The sequence below is a fragment of the Melanotaenia boesemani genome, chromosome 8, assembly GCF_017639745.1.
Source record: "Melanotaenia boesemani isolate fMelBoe1 chromosome 8, fMelBoe1.pri, whole genome shotgun sequence".
Classification (NCBI taxonomy): Eukaryota; Metazoa; Chordata; class Actinopteri; order Atheriniformes; family Melanotaeniidae; genus Melanotaenia; species Melanotaenia boesemani.
This window is the reverse complement of record NC_055689.1, coordinates 31,044,839-31,067,934: the sequence shown is the minus strand read 5'-3', so window position 1 is coordinate 31,067,934 and position 23,096 is coordinate 31,044,839. Positions and strand designations below refer to the sequence as shown.

At 38.9% G+C, this 23,096-nt stretch overlaps 1 protein-coding gene across 5 annotated transcripts in view; it reads right to left on the bottom strand.

Annotated features, from left to right (window-relative positions):
* The window catches only part of larp4b (La ribonucleoprotein 4B), a 57,714-nt gene extending 34,827 nt beyond the window's left edge, over window positions 1–22,887 (bottom strand). For 4 of the 5 annotated variants that reach the window (XM_041991683.1, XM_041991684.1, XM_041991685.1 and 1 more), the window contains exons 1-2: window positions 22,313–22,887; window positions 11,004–11,137 (exon numbers count right to left, since the gene is read on the bottom strand). In XM_041991683.1, coding sequence (XP_041847617.1) covers window positions 11,004–11,084 — 81 coding nt within the window. In that variant the 5' untranslated portion in view covers window positions 11,085–11,137; window positions 22,313–22,887. The remainder of the gene's footprint in view (window positions 1–11,003; window positions 11,138–22,312) is intronic. The other variant, XM_041991687.1, reaches the window with a different exon arrangement.
* Between the last annotated feature and the right edge of the window lie 209 nt (window positions 22,888–23,096).

Below are 23,096 nucleotides of genomic sequence, written 5' to 3'. Positions count from 1 at the left end.
GTATTAAGTCCTCGTGTTTACTGAGATGCCAAGTATGACCAGACCAGTGGCAGCAAACTACATGCAGCATCATCCCACTTCCATAGGACAAAACATTAAGGATGAGTTGTTTTGTTTTTGTCTTATCAATAACTTAACACAAAAAATACAGATGATGTGCTTCCACATGAGGAGGGAGAAGAGTTGAGTACCTGAAAGCATCCAGGGTAAAAACACCACACAGCACTGAGGAAGTCTTGCAAAGCTAGATATCGCACCCCGTCTGCTGTCTCCTGGAGCAGACAGCAGAAACAACAGAGGCCCAGGTGGACGTACACACCTGCAGACCTTTGAGAGACCCGGAAATGACCTCCAAAAGGAGGTCAGTGACCATCTACCTTCTTGGTATAGTGACAGAGATCAGTGTGATATATCCAGGTTCCAGTAAGCAAGGTTTACCTGTTAATGCATAGTGTCATGGCTTTATAAATACACACACACACACATATACGTGTGTGTGTGTGTGTGTGTGTATGTATATATATATATATACACATACACACACACACGTAGAAAAAAAAAAACATCAGGGGTCAGTCATCTTTTCTGTTCAAGAACCTTGCAGGACTAACCTTTAAAATCATGTCTTTATCCATGTCTGCTAGACATAATTCCTTAACATGTCTCACTGCCATTTAAAAAAAAAAAGTAATTATGACCAGTCTTAATATTTTTTATGTGATTGATTAAATTCCTTGCCTATAATTCTAAATGAACACAAAGCTGAGTACTCAAGCAGTAAAAGGTACAGTATCTAGATTTTATAGACTAATGGCAACGGCTCATTCGCCAAAACTCAGCTGGCTCCAGAGAGCCTGGGAAAGAGACGTAGAAGGAGAAATAGAAGAGGAGATATGGAAAGATGTTATTACATCATCATATGAAATATCGAGAGGTAGCCTATGTATAGGATTATTCACAGGAGCAGTTGGTTGGAGATGTGAACGGACCAGAGGCATATTTATGCATATGTTGTATGGATTCAAAACAATTAGGATGTGTTGGGCAAGTATAGTTGCATGTTTAAATAAAATGTTTAGGGTAAATCTGGTTCAAAGTCCACTGCACGATATATTAGGTATGGGTCCAGAAATGGTAAATGGCCTGTATTTATATAGCGCTTTTCTGTACCTGGAATAATACCCAAAGCACTTTACATTATACATCACATTAACACATTCACACACACATTCACACGCTGATGGCGGAAGATGCCATGCAAGGTGTTCAACCACGACCCATCAGGTTCGGTGTCTTGCTCAGGGACACCTCGACATCAGCTCGGCAGGCCGAGGATCGAGGCTTGCCTTGTTCATAGGCTGTAGGATTGTAATTAAACACTGGTAAACTAAAAAAAAAAGCTAACCCAGATATCAAATGGTTGAAGAGTTGATTAAAAACAGCAAACTGAACAGGTCTGTCTTTAAAATAAACAAATAAACAAATAAACAAAGGTTATTTTGGAAAAATGGGAAACCTTTATGAATATTACATTGAAAAATTAAGAAGACACAAGAATGACAGCAAAGAACTGGAGGACGTAATGGTTTAAAATGTATGAGTTGTTTAATTCTTAGTATAAAAAGGTGCTGTGAGTCCCTTTAAAGTTGCTGTTATTTGATGATGTCTGTGAGTTAAGTCAGTTCCCTCATTTGTAGTCAAGAAAAACTGGAGTTAATCTGGTAACAATGGTCAGAGTGAGTGCATCCTACAAGACGGTCATGTTGCATCCTGACAGTACACAACACTTTGTGACATACTGTATTCAACTGGTGATAAAGATTTTTTTAAAAATCTGTTGTTTTACTTGTTTGAGATGAAGAGTCAATTAACCAATCAGAGCTTTGAAGGCAGAACCTAGATAAAGGAAGGTTATTTTCATAGACATTATGTTCAAGGTGAGGCATCGACTACAAAACTTTTGGCTGCGTAAATCAGAGAAATAAACAGACATAAGCATAATATAAACTATTATTTTCAATTAACATTTAGTGTTTCAAACTTTCTTTTTAAATTTGGAGCCAAATATGAAAACATCTTTTTACCCTTATGACCTCACTTTATGATCATGTTTAATAATAATTCTGCACTCAGAAAGAGATTTGAGTAAAAGATTTGCAAAACAACATTAGTTAATGTTCTCATCTATATCCATACCAGTTGACTTTGGCATGCATGGCTATAAGTAGGTCATTTTTAATATTTGGTGTGTTTCTAAGACATATGTGCATGACATATGGTGTATCACTCTGACTTTCAGTGTGTATGCATGTGTGTGAATTAAGAATGAGGCTGAAAACTCAAGGGTTTGGTAGCACCACATGGCTTGTGCTATCATGGCACCAATTCTCGTTTTTTTCTGGGGGGTGCTAAACCATATTTTGACAACCCAGAAAAAAAAAACTTAAATATGTTACATGACTGTAAATTAAATCTTCTTTAAAAGTTAGCAAACATTTCCAAGTTCTCTGGCTGCTCTTAGGTTAATTAAATGTTTTAATAGCTCCCCGGTTATGTATAATTAATTATTGTTCCATTTTATTCATGTTCTACAGTCATGCAGGGATCAGTGTGCAGTCTTTGCAGAAATAACTGGCATTTTGCATTTGGGTTAAAGATTTAGTTTTAAAGCTTCCACAGTTTGAAAGTCTTCCTGGCTGGATTTGGAGTTTTTAGGTAAACTAAAACTTTCATGCAAACCTTTTATGACTCTTTAATCAGAAACCTTGTTATCGTGGATTGTGTGTGTCGATCCTGGAAGTATTAATTTGGTTTTCCGACCACTTTTCCCCACCATAACCGGCTTGCAGTGAGACCTACAGCCTTAAGCATTAGCCCACCGGACTCTATCAGAGGGAATTTGCCCCTTCCTTTTCATTGGCAATCTTATTTCCAATCTCAAGCATGTATAACTGACGGTGGAAAAAGACGGCAGGCTCTTTCCATTTCCTAATTTTGGAGCTCTCAGGAAAAAGAACCTTTCCTTTGCCCGAAGGCCTTCCATTTACTTTCTACCCATTTCCTTAGCTACACATTCTTTCCAATTTGAAGTGGCTGATTGAAAGTCATCAGGGCACCAAAGGAACAAAACCCTGTGCCAGCATATCCGGTATAATCCCCATGTGCCAATCCTCATCTGAGCTGAAGTGGCAGCATCAACGCTTCACCAAGCTCAGAAAATGCATATTTCCCCCACAGAGACCATTTTATTGAAATAATAGAAGAACAAAAGAAAAAATCCTAAAGAAATGAATACAGAGACAGAGTGAAGCAAACCAAACTGGAATCAAAAAGGCGTTCCTTCTCAAACCACAGTGCTCCACTTAATCTGGAAAAGCAAAAACTTGTTTCCAATCCAAACCAAGAACTTCATGATGCCACCCAGTCAGTGCCAGAAAACTGGCACTAACACTCCTCAGTAAGTTTATTTATGTTTTTTAATCTTTATTTTACCAGGGAAGTCCCATTGAGATTACAAAATCTCTTTTCCAAGTGAGCCCTGGCCAAGACAGCAGCAGTCCAAATTCCATTACCGACAGTAATCATTAAACAATTAAAAACAAACAAAACATACAGTATAAAACATCTAAAATATAAATCTAAGACGGCAACAGAGTACAGAAAGCATAGTTAGCTGGACAAGCAGTTTGAGTCAGCCTCCCAGCAGTTTAACACATTTTTAAAAGCTCTACCTGAGATCAGCTCCTGCAGGTTCAAGTCAGTTAAGTCCACATGACAACTGCGAGAGGAATAACACATGTCTGCTTTTACTTGTGTTTACACAACTGCTATAACTCTCTCAACCCAAAGTCTTTTCTTAGAAAAGGATCACAAATCCTAGTTAAAAGGTTGATGCAGAAGTCATGTTGACTTGTCACACCCACAATTCACAAATTCTTTTAAACTGTTTTTAACTCTTATGTAATTTATTTTTTATGCTCTTGTAAACGGTGACTCTGGGTGTGGAAAGGCACCAAGAAATAAAATGTATTATTATTATTATTATTATTATTATTATTATTATTACATTAATTTCAGCTAGGCGGGCAATATGAGGTCTGAGGTCTTTACACTGGCTGCCGGTGCATCAGAAAATATATTTTAAAGTTCTGCTGCTGGTCTATAAAGCTCTGAATGGTTTAGGACCGAAATACATGAGTGACCTCTTGACCCAGTATGAACCTGCCAGAACTATCAGGTCATCTGGATCCAGTTTCTTATCAGTTCCCAGAGTCAGAACCAGACATGGAGAAGCTGCTTTCAGCTTCTATGCTCCACATGTCTGGAACAAACTCCCAGAAAGCCTCAGATCAGCTGAAACACTCAGACCCACCTGATCTCTGCTGCATTTCACTAGTTTTTATTAGAAGTCAAAATCTACATCTGGTTCTTTTAAGCTGGAATCATGTTTTATTATTGTCTTTCACCACACTGGAACTTTATTTCTTGCATTGTATCTATTTTAGCATCTTCTTTCTGTTTTTATTTCCTTAATTGCATTTATTTTAATTTTTGTTTGCACTTGTATTGCTTTCTGCATCCTGCTGTAATGTTTTATTTAAAGCACTTTGAACTGTCTTGTACGTGAAATGTGCTATACAAATAAATTTGCCTTGCCTGAAAATAAAATCTCAGACTTTTTCAAACCAAATCTGATTTCAGATTAACAGATTTTTTTTTTTCCTAAAAACATATTAAACTTATTAAAAACAATATTAATCTTAAAGCTTTTGCATAATAAATGTTTGTTTTATTTATTCATATAAATGAATAAGCAAAAAAAACAAATGAACGCCATAACTTTTCCACCATATAAACGGCTTCATATGCATGCACAGCTGCATCTGTGATCTCTGTCCACCAGGATCCTTATCATATGCGATCCAGTGTGAAAATAATTTCCCTGATGTTGGTTGTCTATTAACGAGAGCTTGTGGGCTGAAGCTGTCTTCTGCATCTCAAAGAGAGCAGCATTTCTTACTGGGGTTATGTGTGCAGCTAAATTCCCGGCGTGAGTGACGGCTCACTACAGTGTATTTCTGTTAAGGCCCATTAATGCTCGACGCAGAAGACGCATGAACATTAACCTCTTCTGCCTTTCTGGGTAAAGTAAAAGATGCATTTCTGAAACGCAGCTTTAAATATGAGGCTAGGAGAAAAGAGCAGTAACAAGATATGGCACTTAGATATCTTGGATCAGATAAAACCAGTCATTTAGTAAAGATTTAATTTGCTTGCATGATTTCTACACCATCACCACTAGTTGTGCAAACTGTCCCAACAATAACTCATTGTTTTCAAAAAAAAAAAAAACATTAACTTCAGCTGCTACACAAGTGTTAACAACGAACTCCACAAATAGGTGAAGACTTACCGACTCTGTGAGGAATAACCGATTAATGAAGACTGTAATTTGGGATCAAGATTTCCAGTTTAACATGTCTTATCCTAATGGGATTTATTACAAACTAATTTAAGTGACACAAACAATGTTTAGGCCAGTAAAAAATGTGCTTCATCTGTGGATTTTTCTCATTTACCAGAATGCATAAACTGATTTTGAGGGATTTTTGTTACTCTGAACACATTTGTTAAAGTATAGCTAAGACTAATTTTCTATAATTCAATGAGTCAATAGAGGGAACATAATATAACTTATTTAAAAATCCAGATTTAGTATTACAAATATTTAGGGAAAGAAAGTATTCTCTTAATGACTTTTACAATTTGAAGTATTTTTTGTTTGTTTTCTAGTTAAAAACAGAATATGTGAGTTGTTTTGGACTCTTGCTCTAACAAAAGATGTCAACTTCAGCTTATAGCCTACAAACTAACCACTTCCAACAAAATAATTGTACTGCAAACTGCTTTAAGCATCCAGAAATCAGTGAGAAAGAACAGCATTTTTCTCCTAGTATAAAAGAGAGAAATCAGTAAAAAAAAACGCCAAATGCTTCACACCACCACCCCAAACAAGGTGCTAAAATGTACAAAACAACATTTTTCTGTCCCAGTACTTTATCATGTCTGAGCTTAACATAATCCTTTCAGCATTTTAATAAACGTCTTGAAGAAAGGACGATCAAACCTCGACTGCTGCTCTTAAAGTGCACCGCTCCATCACGCAAAATGCCACACCTATGATCAATAGGAGGTTTACAGGCTGGTGAAAGCATAGAAATAAAAACAGGTCATACTTATTTAGTTACAAGAGTTGCCTTCTGATTCTTTATCAAGCACTTCTCTATTATACACAATCAGTGTGAGAAATCGGCTCCAGCCACAAGAAGGCAGACGTTTATATGATGCTCGCTCTGATAAACTGCTGCTGATTCAGAGAATGAATGAAAACACAAATTTCTAAACCAATAATAGAACATTATTAAGAGCAGCAGATTAAATCAGAGGTTCTCAAACTAGGGGTGTGGCAACATGACAAGAGGGGGCGCATGGGACTGGGAAAATGTAGGTGATGAACTAATGTCTTCTGGAAACATTCTGGTCCAAACTCGAGACCATTGGGTGGCAGCAATGCACCAACTGGCTTTTCCCAACTGGCAAAAAAGCAGTGTGTGTGTGTGTGTGTGTGTGTGTATGTGTATTAGGGTGCATCAAATTTGAATGGGAAATTTTAATTTCATAATATCAATTTGGCTGGCATTGCATTTTGTTCCAGTTAACATAAAAACAACTTTTGCAAAGTTTTGAAGAAATCCATTGAGGTTTAGGGGTGCCACCTAACACACAAACTTTTGTGAAATTTCGAAAAACGAGCAATTTTTTGTCTAATTACAAAAAAAGTTGACATGGAAATGTTGAATATAGTTAACTCTTATACAGTAACATGTTCTTTAGTGTGCTATGGAAAAATTTTGTGTTTCCCCTTTGGGTAATTTGGCCATTTCTCAGAATTTAACTTTCAAGATTCTCCATTCATTTGTCCTACAGACAAAATGAATGGGAATCAATGGGGAATTGTTCATGTAGCCTTAACCTGAGTAGATGGATGTCAGACAGACACACATACAAAAGTTTACACACTTTATTGTTAAACACAAGTGGGACTGACACACTGACAAACCCCCTCTAGTGGCTAACTCAGGGCCTAAAGAGCTAACATTAACTAAACTTCAAACTTAACTTCAACAGAGTCCACTCCACTGAACAACATCAACAGGGAGAGTATAGAACCTGAACTGAAGCTCACCAGTGTGTCTCCCCTCAGATATCTCTCCCCACCTGCCACCCAAGAGTAACCCTCCTATTCAGGGATTAGCCTGCGTTTACAGCAGCTAAGGTTTGGCTGTTGGCTGCGATCATGTTCAACTGCCTGCAGCACATTCTGTAGGTGCTGCTCCTTCCTGGCCACTGTGACAAAGTCGGATGTGAGCTTGATGCCACGCTCAGCACAGTCATTGACCACATTCATTGCGCGGACATTGACCTCACTTTTTTTGAATGCAGCATTGGTAGCCCATTCTTTCACATCCAGAGACAGAAATGCTGGATCAATGTGCAGCTGGTGCATCCCAAACCAGCAATCTGCGTTGGCGAGGTCAGCCAAGCTGGTGGTTGGCAAGAGGGTGGGGAACTTTGGCTTACCAAAACCAGTACCAAAGCGCTGCTGGGGGACATGCATGGGAAGATCAGCTGGCTTGTGCTCCAAGATCGCACTGACAGGTGCACGCTTGTCATCAATTGGCACCTTGCTGCTGAAGAGAGCCAGGGGTAGCATCTCACCTGTCAGGTACCAGCGATGCCTCTCGAGTGCTTTGATTGCTGACGCTGCAATGCCTTCATCTACAGCCTTGTATGTCTGCAGTTGGTGGTAGAGAGTGAGGTCATTCCAGGCAGCATCTACAGCTTTCTCACAGGTCAGCCACCACTTTGCGTAGATGTGTGTGATGAAGTTGGCAAAGGCCCGAATCTTCGGCACCTGATGCTGTGTGGTGATTGTGCCCTGGGGAAGCAATGCAATGTGCTGCTCCATCAAGGCCAGCTTGAGAGTGTAGAGCAGCTTGGCCATCCATCGTGCCTTGTGGAGCGCTCCTGGTTGTTGGAAAGTCACTGGAGTCTGCTCTTCACCATCTGCCTCCAGAAACACAAGACACAGCTTCACAAACTCACGGTAGTCACCTCGCTTGTAGTCAACTTCTTTTGCACAAATGACAAGTTCAGCACGTAACTTGCCCAGGAATTGTTGCTCCGTGTTGCCAGGAATGTAGCGGGACCATTGACTGCTGGATTCTTGTGGTAACAGGTTCCAGTTCTCTCTCAGACGTGTGAACAAGGTAACCTCTGGTGAGCGTGATGACTCCACCTTCAGGTCTGTGAAAACCTGGTTTAGGAGAACCTCACCAATGTGGTGCCGGCACCCAGACCAAAGCAGTGGTCGGCCCAGTGAAAGCTGAATGGCAACGCAGGCTGCCGTGAGATGGCCAGTGTTTGAGGCAGTGGTGTCAAATGCCATGTTGACAACCTGGTCAGCGCAGCTCCAGTCCTGAAGCAACTTGCATGTCAACCGTGCAATAATTGCTCCACATGCCTCATCAGTCTGCTTCCTATACGCTGGGACACCAAGCAGTTTCAACCGCACTGCATCTCCGACCACCACTGTAAGACGCTCCTCCAACTGGTGCACGTTGCTGAGCATCGGTGTTAACTTGCTGTCCCAGTGTAGGGTGCACAATGGAGGTGGGGTCCACTGTTTGTGCTGTTCCTCACTGATTTTCTCCAACACTTCGTGCCTTGCTCGGTCAGCTGTTGCATAGGATGCAGAGAGATGTGTACATTCGCCACCTGACTCTTCGACCAGGGCACGCGTGAAGGCAGCCTGTTGCATTGGTGACATCTTCAACCTTGTGGCCAGTGACACAACACTTGGTCGACTAAGGATGTCATGTGGAATGAAGATGTTTGTTCCACTCTTTTTGCGCTTGAGGGATGGTTTGACCTCAGATGGTGGACAGACTGTGTTAGTATCATCCTCTGGCTCCTCATCACTTTCCGACACCAAGCTGGACATTGCTGTCATTTCCTCCAGCTCCTTTTCACACCTGGACCGTCTGGCTGCCGCAGCAGCTTGACGGTTCTCTCGCCGCTTCACCTTGAGCTGCAGCTTTTGATCCAATGCACCAAATGTGGCCACTCTGTCGGTCTTCATGCTGGCCAAGAAAGCTAGGTCTTCAGGATTATCAATCAGCTTCTCAACATTTGGAGGCCACAGTGGAAATGTGGCATCAAGTCTGCACTCCATTTTCTCCAGTTGTTTTTCTGCAGCCTCACTGGAGCGCTTGGCGTGGGAGATTTTCCGCAGCTTGTTGTTGGCATTTATTAACTCTACCATCTTGTGACACGCACGCTTATCGCTTACCATTGGGATGTTGGCCTTCTTGTAAAATGGCCGCACCTGCTCCAGGACAACCTTGGCTGCCTCAAACTGCGACAGCGCTCCATTTGCACCAGGTTGCTGGGCAAGCATGCAGCGTAAGATCTGACGACCAGTTGGCAGCTTTGCGCCAGTGATGATGCCATCCTCTCTGGTGATTTTAGGGCCCAGACCAAAGACCAAGCTGCGACTGCTAGTCTGGCAGGGACTAGTTGGTGAGGACAGCATTTTAGAGCTGGATCCTAGAGTGGGTTGTGCCTGAGAAAGAAAATGATACAAGGACAAGTGTTTGTAGTGTGTTTATTTGTAGTGTTTAAAATCAGATCTTGGCATATTTAATATCGCTCAAATATGATTAACCATGCTTGCAAAGTCTCAATTTTTTTACAATGATAACTGACAGAGTAGGTAGCTGTTTGTGCATATATGTTAATTTCACAAGTACAGTGCTACTCTCATGAAGCATCAATAATCTGAATATGATATTGACTACTGTATGTTACAGTTAATGTTAAGCTTAATACCTTGTGGTTAGCAAACTGTGGCTAGCTAATGTTAGCTAGGTGCAATGAGTACCAAATATTGATAAATATAACTAGATTTCATTCAAATTATGTAAATATATAAAGACACAACTACAGATATGGTAGTAAGATGTAATAGAGTGTACATACCCAACACAAAAACTAAAGCTCACCTTAGTGTTCTTGAGCTGCAGTCGTTGATCTACCAGATCTCCATGGCGACCATTGACTACTGTTTACCACTTTATCCAACAGAAACAGATGTATGGTGGCACCCCTAAATAATTATGTATTGGAAAAATATTTTGCATGTGTTGTTTCTACATATATTGGAACACTTTTAGTACCCAGCCATATCAAAATTCAAGTATTGTGTTTTTTGATGCACCCTAATGTGTATATATATATATATATATATATATATATATATATATATATATGTGTGTGTGTGTGTGTGTGTGTGTGTGTGTATAAGCAAAATTGTGATAATCATAAAATCATGACAATACTTGTACTCAAAACAAAATCTATCATCATGACATCCATCAGACCCTCATGTGTATTTTTTTTCTTGTTTATCTGCTATATATTAGATCCAGTTATCCTTCAGGTAAGTTGAGCTTGTGATAAGTTATTCATTTCTAAAGTAAGCAACAGGATTTCTTTGTGTTCAGGATGAGAAGCTCCATAGAGGGGTTGTAACTTATTTGGCTTCATACAGTCAGTTGCTGATATTGACATACAACACACTGTAGTCTCTCCTCATTACCCATCATTGACCATAATTACTTGACCATTACCTGGTCAAGCCTAGGTACAGACATGCCTCATCATTTCTTCTCATTTTTTGGTAGTTGAAATCTATGTTCTTAGTTCATCATCATTTGCCCACTAGTACTTTCACAAATTTGTCCATATTTTGCTAGCATGGCAAAAAGTTTTATTTAGCCTAGCAATTTAAGCAATAAAATATTGACTAAGTACTTGTTTCTGTGTATCTCAAAACAGACCGGAGGAAAAAGAATAGATGAGCATTCATGAGTGAAACTCACCAAATGAGAGTTCTCTTTTGCCTCTTGTACTTGCTGCACCTGTGGTTCAGCTACAACTTTTGTGTCCTGGTCAGAAGTCATGAGCCGTCTGCTTCTTGGCTCCTCAGGGAGAAGTCTCTGTGTCACCAAGTAAGCTTCAAGGGGGGCAGATGGAAACAAACAAGTTAGATTCAAGTATGGATGTTTATCAAGTAACACTGGTTGTTACACGTGTGAGATGAGCATGGCCGTGGGCCAGTGCCCGATAGTTACTTTAAGAGGACACAGGCGGAGAGCTAGAAACAAAACATTAAAGTAGCTCAGAAATCTCCAGGAAAACGGTCATTTTTCAAATAAATGTGACTGGATACACATGTGTACAAATCAAAGTATTTGCTCTCGTGCTTTTCAAAATGAACTTTACTACACCTGTCACATTAGTTTTAATGCAGATCAAAACTTTAAATAATGTATGCAAAAATTTGAGACCCTGGCTAAAAACTGATGAATGTATCCGTTTAAACCAGGTACGTCAAACTTTGGTCCCTGAAGGCCACTGTCCCACAGGTTTTAGATGTTTGGCTTGTTGTCAATGTTTGCACACTGGTCTGTTGAAGCAGGGAAACATCGAACGCCCCATTTTCACCAGTACTGTCATGAACATTTTGGAGTTTACTCCAAATTGAGGGGAAGCTATTTCAACTTGCTGTGGCAGATATAATCTCAGTTTCAGTACCAGAGAAGCTCTGCAGCTGGCAAGGACATTAATGCAAATGTAATATCAGATTATAGGTCATGTAGATATAAATAAACTTATACATTACATATTTTACAAATTGGTAAAAAAAAAAGTCCCTCTTGCAGTTTGAAAAGGAAATGAACAGGTTTCTTAAACATTTATAGCTTCAAAGCACAAAACTACCAACCCTGTCTGATTAGATTGACAAGAAAAAAAAAAGTTATCCTGTGATCATGCATGTTAACATGTGGAAGAGATCATTAACTTGTGGTCACGTGTTTAGCGCACATTTATGTGCAATTATTATTGAATCTGATTGCATTTTAATGTTGAGAGTAATTATAGAATAGTAGCTGAGCTCACTGGGTTGCTGATTCGGTAGTACGATAAAAGAATTCGTGGCTCCGACGTTTGTTTTGGTTGTTTTTTTTTTCTATTGATACTTTCAGTACTACATGAATTGGCTAATGCAAAATTTTCTCCTCTGGTTAAATTCATGAAAGGAGTATCCTTCTAGAAACACCAAGATATGGTAGCTGCATGGATGAAAAAGGTCTGCCAGAAATGCATCACACAATTACAGGTACACATGAAAGATATTTACAAAGCTTTGCTAAAAGTCCTGCTTTTCTTGATAATGGGTGAATCCCCCGTAACACCAAGTAACTCATTATGATACAGACAACCACATGAAAACAAAACTGTTAAGTAAATCCTGAAATCGTGTGAACATGGAATCAGCACAAAGGAAATTCACTGAAAAACACAAACCTCAGTCTGATGCTCGTTTCAGAGCTTGATCCTCCCCAAAACCAGCTTAATTTTAACAGAACTTATCAAATGGAAAGAGTTTAAGTACAGGAGACAGAGGATAGAACAGAGCATGGAGGGAAATCATTACACTGATGCAGCTGAAAGAGTCAACAAATTACAGCAATGAATATAGTTTTTATAAGTCAGCATTTAAAACCAGGTACTGGAATCTGATCACTCCCACTGCACCTACCCTCAGCGTTTATCGTCACTAATGTCTTAAATCGATTCAATTCACAGCAGCCTATCTCAATTAGATCCAATTAAATCCAATTCATTTACAGATAACTGTAACTCCACCTATTTTTCTTGAATAATAAAGACATTCTCTCATAACTATTTTTAAAAAAACAATGAGTAATCACATAATTGTAATAAAAAAATAATAATCGATCGTCAAGTTTGAATAGATTCAAATTGATAAATGGATTTTTTTTAAACGCAGCACTATCAAGGTTACATACTTAGAGGTAGAACAACCACACCAATCATCACTGGAAACACCTTATTTTCTGTGGTGCTGGGGCCGTTTGTAAAGAAGTGATAATCCGCCCCAACAATCGGGTGCCTGTCTGTGACACGGGCCCTCGTTGTGTTTGCAAACAAAGCAGGAAAAGAATGGCATGGCTGTAAAGCTGGTGACCTTTGATCCACATGCTGATGCACAACCAGCGTGTATGTGTGCCCTTCCACTAAGATGATGGTGCTAAACCAGTCTTCATCAGTTCTAGCCAGTTATCTAAACAGCTGCTGTGATATGAACCTTTCTGTGGTGTGAAAGCGTTTGCCCTCCTCTTGATTTCTTTATTTTCATTTTTGTCACACTTAAATGTTTCAGAACAAACAAATTTAAATATTAGTCAAAGACAACACAAATAAACACAAAACACAATTTTTAAATGAAGGTTTTTATTATTAAGGGAGAAAAAAATAAACCTACATGGCCCTGTGTGACGAAGTGATTTCCCCCCTTTTCAAAACATAACCTAACTGTGGTTTATCACACCTGAGTTCAATTTCTCTAACCACACCCAGGCCTGATTACTGTCACACCTGTTCTCAATAAAGAAATCACTTAAATAAGACCGGACTGATAAAGTGAAGTAGACCAAAACATACTCAAAAGCTAGACATCATGCCGAGATCCAAAGAAACTCAGGAACAAATGAGAAAGAAAGTAACTGAAATCTATCAGTCTGGAAAAGGTTATAAAGCCATTTCTAAAGCTTGGGGACTCCAGCGAAACACAGTGACAGCCATTATCCACAAATAACGAAAAAACGGAACAGTGGTGAACCTTCGCAGGAGTGACCGGCCGACCAAAATTACCCCATCAGCACTGCGACGATTCATCCGAGGTCAAAAAAAAGACCTCCCCATAAATAACCAAAGAACTGCAGGCCTCACTTGCCTCAGTTAAGGTCAGTGTTCATGAGCAAAAATGGCCCGCATAGCATAGTTCCAAGATGAAAACCACTGCTGAGTAAAATAAAACAATAAGGCTCATCTCACTTTTGCAAGAAAGCATTTTGATGATTTCCAAGACTTTTGGGAAAATACTCTGTGGACTGATGAGACAAAAGTTGAACTTTCTGGAAGGTGTGTGTCCATTGTAACACCGCACTTCAGAAAAAGAACATCATACCAACAGTGAAATATGGTGGTGGTAGTGTGATGGTCTGGGGCTGTTTTGCTGATTCGGGACCTGGAAAACTTGCTCTAATAAATGGAACCATGAACTCTGCTGTCTGCCAAACAATCCTGAAGTAATGTCCGGCCATCTGTTGGTGACCTCAAGCTGAAGCGAACTTGGGTTCTGCAGCATGACAATGATCCAAAACACACCAACAAGTCCACCTCTGAATGACTGAAGAAAAACAAAATGAAGACTTCGGAGTGGCCTAGTTTAAGTCCTGGCCTGAATCCTATAGAGATGCTGTGGCATGACCTTAAAAAGGTGGTTCGTGCTTGAAAACCCTCCAATGTAGTCGAATTATAGCAGTTCTGCAAAGATTAATAAGCCAAAACTCCTCCACAGATCTGTAAAAGACATTTTGCAAGCTATCACAAATGCTTGACTGTAATTGTTGCTGCTAAGGGTGACCCAGCCAGTTATTAGGTTTAGGGGGAAATCACTTTTTCACAATGGGCAATGCAGGTTTTGATTTGTTTTCTCCCTTAATAATAAAAACCTTCATTTAAAATAGAATATCTTTATTGTCATTGTAACAAGTACGAGATTTAAAAGTGCCATCCAATCAGATGCTTCATATATAAAATTTGTATAAAATGTACAAAGCAATAAAAGTAGCATTAAAAAAACTCATCCCTTAATATATTTATATTATATACATTTTATATACAGCACATGTTTTTTAGTATTGAATGTGGTGACTTCAGTTGGAAAAAAACTGTTTTTGAATCCGTTTGTCCTGGTTTATATTGTTCTGTAACATCTGCCTGATGGCAACAGTTCATGTGTCCAGAGTTTGAATTGTCCTTAATGATAGTATGTGCTTTTTTTAAGGATATGGGAACCATGTAGTTCTTCTAGAGTTGGGAGAGGGTGGCCGAAGATCTTTTCAGCCATTTTGATGACCCTCTGGAGCACTTTCCTCTGAACTATTGTGCAGCTGTGTTTTGTGTTTACTTGTGTTATCTTTGACTAATATTTAAATTTGTTTGATGATCTGAAACATTTAATTGTGACAAACATGCAAAAAAAAATCAGGAAGGGGGCAAACACTTTTCACACCAGTGTAAACAGTAAACTTAAAACCTGTTTGCAATCCAAATTGTCAATGTAACTTCTTTAAGTTCTGTTTAAACCACAACAAGGAACAACATAATGCCAGGCTGTGATAAGTCTGGACACTCCTACTCACTCAAAATGAGCAGGTGGGTGTGTCAAAAGTTGTGACTAATTGTACAAATCTGTGAAAACTGACCACAGTATTTTGTTTTACCTGCAGACATAATTAACCCTTAAAACTGTACAACATCCTGACATTCTTTTTTGTCAGTACAGCCTGAAACATAAAGCAGCAAAAAGGCCAACAAAAACAAGAAAACAGAATTTATTACTAACAGAACTTTGTAGAAATAACAGATCAACAGTGACCAAGCCTTTTCTCATCTGCACATCATTCTCTCACGTCTTGGCTGCTAGGAAAAATAAATATTGGCATTGAAACAAACACACAACAGAACCTATTTACATACTTACACTTTTTCCCCATTTACAGTTATTTATGCTAATAATTACCTACTACCATCACATAACCAACTGCTTGTTTTTTCTCCACCGTGCATCTAAAACATCTTCATAGAGGACCATTATTTTTGTTCTTTTCAGACACAAAACCTTCTGTTCACTTGTTGATCTCTGCTGCTTCTGATTAGCCAATACCGTCAATTTAAGCCATTTGATTGTTCAAAACTTTGACAGAAAGGAGCTACATCATAAATTACCATTAAAAATAGAAGTCTCTTAGCAACATAGCAATGATTGTGATTTTTTTCCCCCACCAAAAAATGTGATAAACAATGGTGTTACCATGGATCACTCTCTCTGAATAAACACTATATTTTGCAGCTGGAATGTAAACCTTCTGGAAGTATAAATGCCTGGAAAACTTCTGTAGATCATCTAAATAATAAGCTATCCATCACAATTTACCCCACAGAGCTGCACACCACCGTTCCTGAGAAACTATGGACAATATAAGCGATAGCACTAACGTTACTTACTGGGGAAGCCAACCAGACCAGCAACAGTCTAGACATTTTGTATTCTTTGCTCCCAGAGAATTGGTCTTTTAATAGTTCCCAAGATCAGGGAAGAAGAAGAAGAAGGAAAAAAAAACAGTTGGTGAGCTGTTTTTTCTTTCAGGGCACCAATGCTATGAAACAGCCTTCCTTAAGACATTAGGGTATGTTCTGTGGAGGTCTTTAAATCAAAGCTAAAGACCCACTTGTTCACTTTGTCACACGAGTCTTAATTTGTATTAATTGTTTTACTCTTGCTTTATGTCATTTGTCATCTTATATTATTTTAATTCCCATGTACAGCACTTTAAAAATACTATATAAAGTTTATTCTTCTTCTTATTCTTATTATCATTATTATTATGGACTTTCCAAAAACATTTGCAAGACTTTTTATTACCTGGAATTTATTTATCAGGGTAAAATAATTCCCGGTAATCTGCATAGTTTTCATTTCCACTGCAAAGTTACGGGAAATTTACTCCAATCAGGCTGACACCACTTCTTGGTACAGCAGTCATACCCACTTTGGCTGTTGTGGTCCTTCAGCTTCTAATATTCAAGTTTCAGTTTCTTTCACTTCTCCTGCATGTTTTCCATGCGGCCAACATCCAACTCTGCCAGCATGTCAACAATCTTTCCACACTGTCTTTTAAAGTCACACTGATAGATTGACTGATTGAAAATTAAAGGCAAACACATAAAATAAATGTTGTACATTTACTTCTTGTAGCTCCTCTTTCTTGTCTCCATTTTGCAATCAAAACAGAGTTAAGTTTGTATAAGTAAAATAAACATGCTTTCAGCTGCACACCAGCTTAAACATTCGGTGAACAGACGTGTGAAATGATACAGTTACAGAATCTGAGAAGTCCTCTACCGCAGTGATTCCCCAACCTTGGTCTTAAAGGCCCACTATCTTGCAGGTATTGGATGTTCCCCTGCTGCAACACACCTGATTCAAATTAAATGGATCTCTGACAAGCTCTGCACAAGGCTGCTACTGAACTGTTAATTTGAGTCACATGTGTTGCAGATGGAAAACATCGAGAGGCTGCAGGACATTGGGCCATAATAGACCAGAGTTGGAGATCCCGGCTCTCAGAGTGATTGTTTCAGGGAAAGTTTGGGGGTAAGATAATGCTTTGGTGGAAATCCATCAAGTTTTGTTTTTGTTTTTTTTTAATCCTAGTTAAATGCATTTTCCCATGGCGAAAAAGGGAGTTTAAAATTCAGATCAAGTGTAGCATCTTTACTACTTCATTCAAGATGGCGCATTAAAATAAAAAAAAAAACTGGACTTCAATGTGGATGTAAAGCAGCAATACAACAAACAGATTTTAATAATGGTCATCACGGTTTCTCCATTCATCATACTGTACAGCCCCGTTTTTACTGAGCAGTTCGGTTCAGGCCAGTACACTATTTTGTGTGTTTCCATTATAAAAGGACCCATACAAGGACACATACTGCACCATTTATGGACCCCCTTCAGTCGTAGGTCCATGGGTAAATGGTACGGTATGGTTAAGGCGGAACTACTGGCATCTAACAATAAAATCCACTGATTGGTGGACAGAAAAATGTCACTGCCCACGACAAAAGCATACACGAAACAAACAACTTGCCGTTCAGTTCATGGTTCAGTTGGACGTAGGATAGCAGGAAAATGATGCCTGCAAACAACAGTAAGGTCTGGTCGTACAATGCAGCATGTATCATTTGTACAAAGAACCAAGAGCCAAGCAGAACAAAAACGAGCTGCTGATTTCCCTCCATTGTTGTTTGTAGCGTCACATTTGTTGTCTTGCACTAATATGGTGCCACACTAGGCATGTGGTCTAAACCCCACATGCCCAGTGGCAGTCTGACTCGCAGTGGGAACTCTCTTCTGAATTGGCTGGACCACCCTAAATTTCCAAACCGTACCAGCCCAGACCGAACCGCTCAGTGGAAGCGGGGCTTATGATGCTGAATGGTACGATGAGGAATACAATGTGGTTATTGCAAAGAATCAGTTTGTGACGAGCTTTTAGTTCAGAGCAGTTTGAAGATCTACTGCCTGTGATCATACACTGCAGAGCACTTCACCACTTTGGAACCACAGCTGAGCTACGACCATAGAGGATAATATCACTTCCTGACTAGAAGAACTCAGAGAGCGCAGACCTCTGCCAAGCCATAGTCATTCATTTTGTTTGCCAATGATTGTGGCTATTATTTTTTAGTTAGAAGCTCTAATGGCAAAATTATCCCTATTTCCCCATAGTAGATACATAGTAGAGCCTGAATGATATGGACATTTTGAGGTTGATGCAGATTCCAATAGTTGGCAGAAAAAAAATTCCAATAACCGATTTATCGTCCGATTAATTAAAGAATTATAAATGAATAAAAGAAGTTTCATTTTATTTTAAATTTGCATTGTGTCTTTCTATGGAGCAAACATTAATATAGCTACCAGTTGTACTAATGAATTTATCTTTAGATTTAGGTCATAGCTGTATGCTATATATCAGCAATATAATGAGTGAAGTTGCTGGCAAAACATTATTTATGCAGCCCTCTGATGCACTTTAATGTTAAATTACCTTTTTTCTACGCCATTATTTTCTGTGCCATGAAGTCATGAGTCATATTAACCGAAATAAAAACCAGAGACTTTCTTCTCAGAGGTCAACACATGCTGACAGAGTTGCATTTTAAACATATAATGGTCATAAATAGTCTGGCACTCATGTTACTCCACTACAACACACAGTAAGTTGCTTTTACAGCCTGAGTCACGTTCTAGTATTTTCTGACAAAGTAAAACTAAGAGTAAAAGGGCATCATGACAGTTTCTGAAGACAGAGAGTAATGTTTATTATTTTAACCTTTCCCTTCCTCTCTGTTTACAATGCTCCACATGAAATGCTTCTCAACACGCAGCTGATGGAGTGATGAACGCTCTTTCTGTACTCTCCAATATTTTGTACACGTACATTTTTTCTGCAGTTACTGACTTTGAAGCTGTTAGCTAACACTATGCTAGGTTGGCATTACCACAGCAATGTTATTGCTAACAAAAGGACAGGGAGTAACTTAGGCTAGGTTAGCACAACTTTAGCAATGCAAAGTAACTAACACATGACCGACGCACCATCATGAAACAAGGCAAACAGAGTTAAACTAAAACTGGAGACATGCTGAGTCATTCTTAATTTCACAACATTGTTATAAACGTACCTGTTGTAGTACCGTATTGTAGTGTTAGCTGGCTCTAGCTGCTGCAGTAGTTATTGACGGGGTGAGGTGGAGGCTGAATGAGTCAGAGCTCCATCTAGTGTAAAAATGGTGCAATGACGTCAGTCTGCATGACTCTAGAACTTGACAAAATTTACTGTTTCATGATAAATTAAGAATATATTGGAGTTTTATGGGCAAAACTTGGCCAGTTATGGTTATTTTGAAAGTGGCTTTAATCAGCCGATTTAATCAACCTTACTTACATAGTATCTACTACAGTATCGTAGATACTATCTAGTATACATGTTCTTGTGTGAGCAGGTATCCAGGATTCTTGTATGTCTTCACTCTTTGCTTCATTATTAATATTGTGTTTTGTTTTTTTACCAGTACAGAAATAAGGTGCATATAAATATTAAACCCTGTTTATGGCTAGAAGTTAATATCTGAGATCCACCATTTCTTCATATAGTCACAAGGACCAACAGTGTAACACTATTGATGAGATTTCATTTTTAATACTCTGACTGGTAGGAGTAGCAGTCATCTCCTACTCTGTTATCACACCTTCCAAATATCTTGAAACTGAGCAAAAAGAAAAGACCAAGGACACAAAACACCTAAATTATTTTCTTTGTGACAGTTAAGGCTATATATCTCTCTTTAGGAAGTCATTTAAGAGTGTTTCACAAAATCTCTTAAATTCAGGAAATCTGTTGAACATTTAAAGCACTGTAGAAGTTTTAATGCCAATAAAACTACAGTTGCCATGGAGACTATTTACTTCCTTTTACTCCAGCCTGGCAGAACTGCGAGTGCTTTAAGTGTTATCATCTGATACTTGCAGTGGACAAATTATTGCAAAAAGACTTTCATTTTCATGAATACAGACTGTGTGTAGATTTAAGGATTCTTTAAGTTAATGAACTAATCTGAGCACAGAGTCGAGTGCTGTACAGGGATCCACATGTAAATGGTTGGACAAATGAAGAAAATGCGTGCAGTTAAAATTTATAAAGCAAAATCAAATACTCATCGTTTAGTGAATCTAGCATGTTCTTGTGGGTACTCTCTTTTAGTTCATTTATCACTACAAACTGCCATGTCTCAATTAAGACACACTTTGAAGGTACTTAAGAGTCTTTTAATTAAGTTGGTTGTTTAGCTCTTTTGTATCACAGCTCAATTCCTCGGTTATGAGACAAATAAGGAGAAAACCTTTAACAGTAAAAAATCATGAGCACAAGTTTTGCTTGTTTTATTAGATCCCCATTATCTACTGACCTTTCATAGCAGCTACTCCTTCTGGAGGTTTGTCAATCAAGTTTGAGATTTTGAGGTGTTTTGTGCTACTAATGTATTTTTTGGAAGCCTTAACTTAGTATTTATGTATATTCGACTTTGTTACAATGTTTATATTAAAGAAAATACCTTAATACCGAAACTGTAAAGTCATAGTCCATTATTAACTTAAACAGGGCCTGTACTGACATGTCAGTCAAAACAAGCCAATCAAGTGGATACTACAATTGTAAATTTTATCATTAAAATAACCATACACAATCTTTAATAAATTAAAATTTAAAAAAGCCTAATCTGCTGTCTGCCATCCAAACAGGAGCCCTGTTCAATCTCCAATTATGGAAGTTCAGCATAAAATTTGATTAAAAAAACTTAAAGAATCCTGATAAGTCGCAAAAAGAGAATATTTTAAGTTAATGTTGTTAAAATACGGCTTTCTCAATGCCTACATTTGAAAATTGGTGAGTCCAACCATAATAAAAATATATCATATATCTACAGCATTGTGAATTTAGACAGTCTTGGTCAACACCCTTCAAAAACAACCGGCTTTACAACACAATTCAAATGTAGACAAAACACTATACTTTAAGAGAGCTTATTAGTTATTATGAAGGACAGGGCATAATCATAAGACTCTTGACAGCATGTCCTGTGTTATGACCTGAAACATCCCATAAAAACCCTTGTAGATCTCTTGAGTCAATCTTAATGTCTAGACAAGGCCTGAACCAAAACACAAGCACTGCTCGATCCTCCTATCTCCTACTTCCCTGTTTCCCTCATGCATAATCATAGGAGGTGATTTATGACCCAAATGATTCTCTAAAATAAGACCGGTGAAATATGCAACAGTGGTCCAACGAGTTTATTTTTAGTCGGTGGGTTACCGCTGATGGAGAATAATCCAAAGACATTCAGTATGTCCGGAGGAGGGTTTGAACTCATGTTTATATTCATAAATCTGGCTACCGAACACCAGGGATATGTTTGTTTGAGTCAACTTTATAAGTCAAACACCGCAACTTCCACTATAGACGCAATGCAGACGTCTTTAGTAGCTGACACAGTCGAGAAAGACTGCAGCTCTCAAATGCCATGCCCATGCCAACGGCCATAACCAGCGATACTCCCCCGTCACCGGGCAACATCACAACTTAAGGAATCAAGTTCGCACTTAATTTGCGGTATAAATGATCACACAGCGAGATTTTTCAGGCATAAACACAACAGTTGTGAAGTTGACTCGAGCTAGAAAGTAGCAGCCATGTCTAGTTAGCTGGTTTACAGCAGCATTCAATGAAAGATGGCGACCTCCGGCGTGATTTCGCGGATTCCCCAACCCCCAATCGTTTCAAATCAAGCTAATATTAAGTTACCAGACCTGCTAACCCAACAGAACAGCATTATGACACTGTCTACCCAAGTATCCAGATGTATTATCCACTTTGTCAAACAGTGAAAACAGTTTCTTACTCACCTGTCAACTCTCACTGCACGGCGATGCAAATACTATGATGGTAGAGGCGACTGGTGGTGCTGGACTCGGGCCTTCTGTTGGCTTTCAGGCTTAGTACGCAGGGTATTAGTTAGCAGGCTATATCGACCACGCTAGCTACAAACAGTGGCTTTAAGCCTCGCCGGAAGAACTCTTTAGATATGAAGAAAAATAGTCAGAAGCAGTTGCAAGGTAATGTGAAAACGACGCCCCCAAGACTGACAACAAAAATGGGCTCCCCCAACCAACACTGCAAGCTAGTTAGCAAGTGAGCTAGCTAAGTGTTAGCTAGGTGGCTAGCTAGCTAGCTTGCCTATCAACTTTATAAAGTCGGGCTCGATAAATCTAGCGCCTGGAATCTCAAGAGGGGCCAATTCCTCGGGGCCAACAGCAGACTCCACGGGAAGGGAAGTTCCAAAAGTAAGCAAAAAGCCCTGAAATCAAACAACGAACGTTTCAAAGCCTCCGATCGATCAAACACTCGTTGGTGCTAAAGATGAGACAGAGGGGATTTTGGAATGGAGAAGTCGGCGTTTCCTTTCCCTTTCGTGTCAGCACACAGATCGTCTATAATTTACTTGATGGATCACTCCTGAAAAGGTAGTAAACGCTTTCAACGACCATCTTGCCAAACTCAGATTGTACACTACAATTTTATTATATTATATTAAAATTAACTATAGAGCTGTAAAAATTCATGTAAAAGATACCTTGTAAATTTATTTGAGCAATAAATACATAAAAACTCTGAAAACCTGCCAAAAAA